This window comes from Brassica napus, chromosome C1 (genome assembly GCF_020379485.1).
Source record: "Brassica napus cultivar Da-Ae chromosome C1, Da-Ae, whole genome shotgun sequence".
In the NCBI taxonomy this organism is placed as follows: domain Eukaryota; kingdom Viridiplantae; phylum Streptophyta; class Magnoliopsida; order Brassicales; family Brassicaceae; genus Brassica; species Brassica napus.
In genome coordinates this window covers 14,443,531-14,451,994 of record NC_063444.1, presented here as the reverse complement: position 1 = coordinate 14,451,994, position 8,464 = coordinate 14,443,531, and the positions used below count along the sequence as shown (strand labels likewise).

Genomic DNA, 8,464 nt, shown 5'->3' with positions numbered 1-8,464 from the left:
GAAATTTAGTGCATCAAAATTTAGAAAAAAATTGGGACAATATTTGTAAGGGAATTACCACCCGTTTCAAATGAAACAGTTTATCTGTTAAATTTTACATAATTAAATTCCTTAACTAAAATTTACTAGACATTCATTTTTTCCTGAATAAATATTAAATTCAATTATTTGCAAAACTAATGGAAACATTTACCAACAAAATCATGTCTAGTGAATATGTTGCATCTTATAGAATTTCTCAACTACCTAATGTCTTTGATTTAAAAAAAAAATTGTTGAAAAGAAACAAACCTGAAACCATATCCCATGCAGTTGATATCAAGAGCATCAAATCCAACATGTACATCTCCCATTTACTTTTCCTCGATTGTTGCATCTACAATCATAATTATCACCAAAATTTTGTAGTTAGATTTCTTCTCATTTGTTTTCTAAGTTTACTGTAAGAATATGTTCTCACCAAATATGTCATAGTTTTACGTATTCAAAAAAAGGAAACAAATTTTAAAGAAAAGAAAGTAATTGAAAGGACAAGAGAATACTTATAGTAGTTCTATACCGATGGATGAATATTAGGTGGCATTTTCTCTCTTTATATTAGAGCAAAATCAAATTGATTATAAAAATAAATTTTGACAAGTGTAAAATATATTAAAATATGAATTAAGATATTTTAATTAAAATATAGAAAACGTAAAAATTAATGGGATTTAATTATACACAAATAAGTTATATATTAACATATGTTTTTGACTAATATAAAATATTTTAAATCAACTCAATACAAAGTAAACTTATATCACATAAATGTGATTTTAAACAAAATTCATACCAAAATAATGTTTTCAACGGATAGATATGCTCCAAGAAGCCTATAACAAGACCATGTTTTTAAATAATTAAGGTCCAGCGAATTTGCATTGTTTACCGATAATTATAATGAAATAAAATATATATTTTATAAATAACACACCTAATATTTATTTTCATATAAATTTTGATACTAAAGTGAAAAAACATTTGCAAATGCGCGGATCATACTCTAATATATTATTAAACACACATAAATTAAAACTTAACAATTCCAAGCTGTGTAGGTTAAATGTCTATAATGATGAATTTTCTATGTGTTTTTGAGACCTCACACCAATTCAAGTCAGATGTTAGCGCCATCTTTTTGGTTTCATATTTATCTGGTGTAAGAGTGAAACGTTTAACCTTTTACTAGATCTTGATCCGCGCTACAATAGGTAGGTAGATATATATATATATGTTAAATACTGGCATTTAATTTATTTAAAAGAGGTCTAATGGTAAAATAAGTAATATTCCAAGTAGTTGTAGGGGTAAAAATTAACAATGATTCTGAATTAATAATATTGATTTGAAGTGTTACATACAAATCCCATGTTCTTAAACGCGGACGCCTAGCCGCCCGTCTAGGCATTCGGCGGAGCATGACCGCAACGATTTGGACCTATTCGGTTTAATTAGTTGGAAATCGGATTAATTGATTTAAAAACCAAATAAACGCTAAAAATCAGACCAAAATCGATTCAGACCAAAATATTACTTATATGACAAATTTCGGAACATAAAACCAGCCCAATTTTCTTTAAACGAGATGAAACCTTCTCTATCTATTTATATGGAGATTCCACGACCCCTCTTACTGATATTAGTCGATGTGGAACAAATTCAACTGGTTTCTTAAATTTTTTTTCCAATGCGCGCTAATAAAAGAAAAAGGAAAATTTACGTCACAACCAGTTCGAACCCAACACCTTTTAAAACCACAAATATGTCATGGACCACTGGACTAAGTTTCTACGTCTTTTTTTTGGCATGTACTACTATATATCCTTATATATATAATTAAAATATAAAAACTAGGCTCCGCGTTTACTCCGCTTAATCCCTAATTTTTCGATAAACTCGCTAGACCCGAGATTACCGCCCGACTAGCGCCTAGCGTAGTCCCGAACAGGGTACAAATCACAAAAATTTAAATTAGATTTTTTTTTTTATAAAAGGGAATGTTGTTGGCCAGTGAAATAAACTTGCCACTAATTAATAAACCATGGGCCCTGTGCCTACGTTGTATCAGGCCTACTCAATTGTGCGCTAGTAAGATGTTACGGAAAGGCCCGTACCATTGTCTGCAAATCCTCTAGGAAACAAAACCCTCGTCACAAACAAGCCTAGGGATTCCATTGATCCAGCTGCTTCACTCTTGTTCTCCGGTAACAGCGACACCGCCAGTTCAATCTCCGTCGCCGTCGAAATCAGCAAGGTGATCGAAATTTCATCTTTTCGTTTCCACTTTTTTCCTTCTGGTAATTTGACTAAGGGATAGATCTGCGCTTTCGAGTCGCTTGCTTTGATGAGTGATTGATTTGATTGAGTGTGTGCTTACGAGTGATAGTTTAATCTTCCCGAGGTCTGGCTATTTGGGAATGATCTTAACTTTCGATGATGAAGGTTTGTTTAGGTCAAACTATTTTTGATCGATGATTAGGGTTTGTTTTAGTTCTTTTGATTGCATTTAATAATGGAATTGGAATATAACCTTTTTAGTGTTACCCCCATTATATATATATATAGATAATGGCTGCTACTGCTTCATCCATCCATTAGTCTCTTTTGGTTTGTGAATCTTAGGGAAGAGTCTTTGAAAGATGGCATCAAAGATGCTACAATTGAAATCCAAGGCCTGTGAAGCATCAAAGTTTGTGTCGAAGCACGGCACGACTTACTACAAACAGTTGCTGGAGAAGAACAAGCACTATATCCAGGAGCCAGCCACTGTCGAGAAATGCAATGAGTTGTCTAAGCAGCTTCTCTACACTCGTCTTGCTAGGTCTGTTTTGATTTTTCCTTTTTGATCTCTCTTCTTCTGATCCTCTGGATTCGCTTTGATGTGTTTGTTAGATGAGATAATTGCGTGGTAGCTGGATTTCTTGCATGGTAGAATTTTCTGCAATATTGTGCCTAAGCACTGCTGTTTAATAGCTTTCTTTGTGTAGTAAAGGTTAAAGCTTTATCTGTTGTTTGTTATTATGCTGTGAAGGGTTTGGTTTCTGTTTCTCTTCCATGGTTGCTTTGATGGGGGATATTGAAAGATGCAGAGAGTCTTAGCTCGTTATCTGTTAGTTTTAGTGATGGTTATGGACTATAAACACATATTTAAAGTATCTGCTTTGATGCATGTCACTAGATACCAGCATTTCAGTGCTTATAGAGAAGTGTTAGCGTAGATTTCTTGATCAAGGTCTTTACAGTGTTTCTAGATATGGTGTTCAGTAACAACTGTACTTCCTCTTTGTTCCTGTGACTGACATTTTTTTTCTTTTTTTCCTTGGATGGTAGCATCCCTGGACGTACAGAGTTGTTCTGGAAGGAAGTGGATCACGTGAAAGGTTTGTGGAAGAATAGGGCGGATTTGAAGGTTGAAGATGCTGGAATCGCAGCACTTTTTGGTCTGGAATGCTTCGCCTGGTACTGTGCAGGTGAGATCGTTGGAAGAGGCTTTACTTTCACTGGCTACTACCCTTGAAGAAACGAAGCAACTCCCATGAACAAACATGCCTTTTAAAACCATTAAACTCTAAAAAAAAGCTTTTTAATTCAATAAACTGGCGGTTTATTATCGCACTAGAGCCAAAAAATCGATTTATTTTTCTCTCCGGATAATTTAATACACACAAGTTTTGAAGCTGAGGCATCATCACTCATGCTAGCACTTAATAATATCAATAGAAAACATGTTTGCTCTTGGTTTGTCATTTTCATCATCGTTATCGTTTGGTAAGATGTCTCATTACTGATAATACACCAATCCGTCAACCTTACTAGAGAAGAGTAAAAGCCACTAGGCACGCCTTTCCTTTGTAGGTCACATTGCATCTAGTCATCCCTCTAATGGGACTACCATTTTCATGCTCACAATAGAGATAATAGAAACAAGAGATCGTACAACAAAGCTTGTCACTTTTAAACTGTGTTTCGACTGTTTGGTAAGATATCTCATTCATGATGGTACACACTGATACGCCAACACTTGCCAGTCTTGACAAAGAAGAGTAAAAGGCCATTAGTCACGCCTTTCCTACGTAGATTCCTCTTTTATCAAAGGAAGAAAATCAGATTTTGACACATGTTCAGTGTACTTTGACAATTTCCTATAAAGTCAAACCTGCATTGTAGTGAAAGATCAGAAACTGAGACTTAAGCACTCTGGTACTCTCTCTCTCGTTCTTCGGTATTAGTCTTCTTCTCTCTGTAATGTTTCTTTTCGTTATGAACACTTAATTCTCTTCGTAATGTCTTAAATCATTCCATGGTTACTTATCTATGTCATTGTTCCTCGGCGAGGTACTTGAGTGTGTTTTGGGAAAAGAAACGGCGATTACAATGGCTAAAGATGAAGCTAAGGCATCAGATTTTTCCAAGGGATTGCTCCAGAGTGAAGAGCTCTACAAAGTGCGCCCCCCATACATATTCATCACTACGTTTTAACTTTCCGCTTTTTTTTCCTGATAACTTTCTTTGAAAAAATGTTGCAGTATATACTGGAGACGAGTGTGTACCCACGCGAGCCAGAAGCTCTCAAGGAGCTGAGGAGCGTTACTCATAACTACCCTATGGCTAATATGGCTATTGCACCGGACGCTGGCAAGCTAATGGAGATGCTGCTGAATCTTGTAAATGCAAGGAAGACTATCGAAGTTGGGGTTTTCACTGGATACTCTCTTCTCCTCACTGCTCTTACATTACCTGAAGATGGCAAGGTATGTGAACAAAGGACAAAAGTTTTTCATTGTGCTATATGTATCTGTGTTTCTGCTACTTATTTAGTACACAAGATTTTGCAGGTTATAGCCATTGATGTGAACAGAAGCACATATGAGATAGGGTTGCCAGTCATCAAGAAGGCTGGTGTTGAACATAAGATTGATTTCAGAGAGTCTGAAGCTCTTCCTGTCCTCGACGAGCTTTTAAACCATGTATAGCTTCTTTCTATATAGTGTGTATCTTTCTTGTTACTCACGTTTGGTTCAGTATCTTGACTATGGTCTTTGTGTGTTTGATGTTTGCGATGGCAGGAAGAGAACGAGGGTGGATTTGATTTCGCATTTGTGGATGCAGACAAGGTGAGTTACTGGAACTACCATGAGAGGCTTATGAGACTGATCAAGGTTGGTGGGATCATAGTGTATGACAACACTCTCTGGGGAGGATCAGTTGCTGAACCTGACTCGTCCACGCCCGAGGGGAAGAGAGAAGGCAAGAAAGCAATCCTCGAGCTGAACAAGAAACTCTCGGCTGATAAGCGTGTGCAGATCTCGCAAGTTGCTCTTGGTGATGGGATCACTATCTGCAGGAGACTATATTAAATGATGTTTTATGCCATAAGTGTTTGTTGTTCGTTACTAAGAAAGACTAATATATTCACGAAAAACACTAAACTAGTTGTATGTTCCTCTCTTATTGAGTTTGGCTATTTCTATGTTTTATAAGTTATGAACCAGTTCACTAGACTCGCTCTGTATACTATCTGGTTGTGGTCCTCGTACAGTCTTGGTTCCGAAAATCGAAGTCAGGTTGATTAGTTGTTTCATTGTTTTACATTGTTTTAAACAATTTGTTTATATTTTTCATTGCTATCTAGTCATCATCTAGTGTAGATTTCTTAATTAGTTAAAGTCTTTTTAGTGTTGCTACTTGCTAGACACGTCATTCAGTAAAAGTCTCTTTACACGTTCTTTATTTACTTTTTGATTTGCTTAATAATTGTTTTTCTTGCTCTCTCTAATTAATACTTTTTCCATGTCATTAAATACCACAAAAAGCTCCATAATTTCTTGTGTGTAACGCATATGCATTTTTAAACATAACTTTTCATGTGCAATTTATATAGTACATTTCATATCTTACGATATAGACAACTATAATATTCACATATGATAAAATTGTCTATTTCATAAATAAAAAAATTATCGCTCAAAAAAAAAAACACTATTTCATCAATAGACAAACAAACACAATTAACTAGCTTATACATAATATTTAATTTTAAGAACATAGTTATTTTTTTCAATATTTTTTTATTATATTGGTATATTTACAATATGTAAATTTTCTGTTTTGTTTTAGATTTTTTAAATGGTTTACAAATTTTAAGAGTAAATTTATTTAATACTATAATATATGACATAAATATTATTTTATATTTATTAATATTATTTTATATTTTATTACAATTAATAATTTAAATATATTTATATGATAAATGACCCCACTGGATCCGCCACTGCTACTACCTTTGAAGAAACGAAGCAACTCCCATGAACAAACATGCCTTTCAAACCATTGAACGCTAAAAAAGCTTTTTTTTTTAATCCATAAATTAGCGGTTTATTATCGCATCACTACAAGAAAACAGCGGTATTCTGACGGACATTCCGACGGAAAATGAATTCCTCGGAATATCCCGAGGAATTTCCGAGGAAATTCCGAGGAAACACAAAATTGGGTTTCCTCGGAATTTCCTCGGGATATACCGACGGAATTCCGAGGAAATATCAATCCGTCGGAATATTCCGAGGAAAAATGTGTTCCTCGGAAAAAACCGATGAATTCTGAGGAAATATTATAGCCGTTGGAGAGCCGTTGGGGGATTTTACAAAATTCCGAGGAAATTCCGACGAACTAGCCTTTTCCGTCGGAATTTCGTCGGAATTTCCTCGGTCTGTCGGCAGGATTTAAACTATAAATACAAGCGCTCCTCTTCCTCTTCATTCACTCCATATCTTCATCCTCCCTCTTACTCTATTTACACACGAATTTGATTCATAAAAAATATGTCTTCTTCAAATTATTTTCGTTCTTGGATCGATCGACCTCATTTGGATCCGAACACGAGATTGCTTACGGAAGAATACCAACGAGGTATAACCGAATTCATGGGGTTAGTTCACCGACAACCGGAAGCAAAAACATGTATGTTAAGATGTCCTTGCTCTAATTGTAAAAATAGAAAGGTTATTAAAGAGTGAGATGTTTGGACTCATCTATATTTGAGTGGGTTTACACGAAGTTACAAAATTTGGTATCATCATGGGGAAACTGATTATGAACATGGTAGTACTAGCGAACCTCAGCCAGCGGTTAGATTAGAAGAACCAATTAGAACGGATGTAGATTATGGTGTAGGTACTGAGCAGATGGTAAATGATCATTTTAGAGGAGAAGATTTACCCAATGCACAAGCTAGGAGATTTTATGATATGTTGGATGCTGGAAAGCAACCATTGTACGAAGGTTGCAGAGATGGTCATTCAGCTTTATCATCTGCTACAAAATTGATGGGCATTAAAACATATTATAATTTGGCTGAAGACTGTGTGGATGCGATTGCTGATTTTGTAAAAGGTATTCTACCCGAGGATAATGTAGCTCCTGGTTCATACTACGAGGTTCAGAAACTCGTAGCTGGTCTTGGTTTATCGTATCAAGTAATAGATGTATGCAGCGACAACTGCATGATTTATTGGAGGGCGGATGAACAGCGGGTTACATGCAAATTTTGTGGAAAGCCTCGTTATAAAGATACGAGTGGAAGAGTTCCAGTGCCATATAAAAGGATGTGGTATTTACCTTTGACGGAAAGGTTGCAGAGGTTGTATCTGTCTGAACGCACAGCGCAACCAATGAGATGGCATGCGGAGCACTCAACAGATGGTGAGATCAGACATCCTTCAGATGCAAAAGCGTGGAAGCATTTCCAATCAAAGTATCCCGACTTTGCGTATGAGAGAAGAAATGTGTACCTTAGATTATGTACTGATGGTTTCAGTCCGTTTGGCAAGAGTGGAAGACAGTATTCTCTATGGCCCGTCATTCTTACACCATACAACCTACCCCCAAACTTGTGCTTGCGACGAGAGTTTTTGTTTCTCTCGATTCTCGTTCCCGGACCAGAGCATCCTAAGAGATCACTTGATGTGTTTCTTCAGCCACTAATATATGAGTTGCAACAACTATGGGCTCAAGGTGCTGAAACAACGCAGGAGCGACCGTAAAGGGAAGGGCATCTACAAGCATAACTTGGGTGCTCAATCTATTGCCACTCTGGAAGATCGCATGGTAAGTTCAACTGTTTTTTCTTCAATTATTTGAGTTTCAGAATTTTAATTTATTGTGCATTTCTTCTAATTTCTAATGTTTCTTTAATTTATGTTTTTTTTCAAGGCGGAAGAAAATGATGGCGAGCCGGTTGATGATCTCGCCCTAATGAGGAGGGCGAATACCAACAAGAAGACCGGCCAGATTGATGACGGTCTTGTGAGGGATGTGGTCGACCTGGTCCAAACTCAGGTGGTAGACGAAGTGTCTCATCTTCAAACCGAGGATGACGCTTCGACGGCTTCAACCAACTTGTCCCGGTTTCGAATCAACGAAA

General features: G+C 36.2%; 2 protein-coding genes across 12 annotated transcripts; both read left to right on the top strand.

Annotated features, from left to right (window-relative positions):
- Positions 1 to 2,094: 2,094 nt before the first annotated feature.
- BNAC01G18310D lies at positions 2,095 to 3,774 on the top strand. Of its 2 annotated transcripts, none has more exons than XM_013842964.3 (3): positions 2,095 to 2,293; positions 2,662 to 2,860; positions 3,370 to 3,774. In XM_013842964.3, the coding sequence occupies exons 2-3, from the start codon at positions 2,679 to 2,681 to the stop codon at positions 3,554 to 3,556; spliced, it is 369 nt and encodes a 122-aa protein (XP_013698418.1). In that variant the 5' UTR covers positions 2,095 to 2,293; positions 2,662 to 2,678; the 3' UTR covers positions 3,557 to 3,774. The 2 variants fall into 2 exon arrangements, with proteins under 2 accessions (XP_013698418.1, XP_022567259.1); XM_022711538.2 differs by having other exon boundaries at positions 2,162 to 2,293; positions 2,638 to 2,860.
- Positions 3,775 to 4,005: 231 nt separating this feature from the next.
- LOC106402264 (probable caffeoyl-CoA O-methyltransferase At4g26220) lies at positions 4,006 to 5,540 on the top strand. Of its 10 annotated transcripts, none has more exons than XM_048744249.1 (5): positions 4,006 to 4,239; positions 4,375 to 4,482; positions 4,566 to 4,790; positions 4,875 to 5,006; positions 5,106 to 5,540. In XM_048744249.1, exons 2-5 carry the CDS (start codon positions 4,414 to 4,416, stop codon positions 5,394 to 5,396), a joined length of 717 nt encoding a protein of 238 aa, XP_048600206.1. In that variant the 5' UTR covers positions 4,006 to 4,239; positions 4,375 to 4,413; the 3' UTR covers positions 5,397 to 5,540. The 10 variants fall into 10 exon arrangements, with proteins under 10 accessions (XP_048600206.1, XP_048600202.1, XP_013698417.1 ...); XM_048744245.1 differs by having other exon boundaries at positions 4,866 to 5,006; XM_013842963.3 differs by having other exon boundaries at positions 4,006 to 4,261; positions 4,384 to 4,482.
- Positions 5,541 to 8,464: the final 2,924 nt, after the last annotated feature.

Bases quoted from the DNA above. Each gene is read 5' to 3' on its own strand.
- BNAC01G18310D (XM_013842964.3), top strand. From the start codon at position 2,679: ATGGCATCAAAGATGCTACAATTGAAATCCAAGGCCTGTGAAGCATCA. The intron at 2,861-3,369 runs GTCTGTTTTGAT...CTTGGATGGTAG, and splicing joins CTCTACACTCGTCTTGCTAG to CATCCCTGGACGTACAGAGT.
- LOC106402264 (XM_048744242.1), top strand. From the start codon at position 4,354: ATGTCATTGTTCCTCGGCGAGGTACTTGAGTGTGTTTTGGGAAAAGAA. The intron at 4,483-4,565 runs GTGCGCCCCCCA...AAAATGTTGCAG, and splicing joins AGAGTGAAGAGCTCTACAAA to TATATACTGGAGACGAGTGT. The intron at 4,791-4,865 runs GTATGTGAACAA...TTAGTACACAAG, and splicing joins CATTACCTGAAGATGGCAAG to ATTTTGCAGGTTATAGCCAT.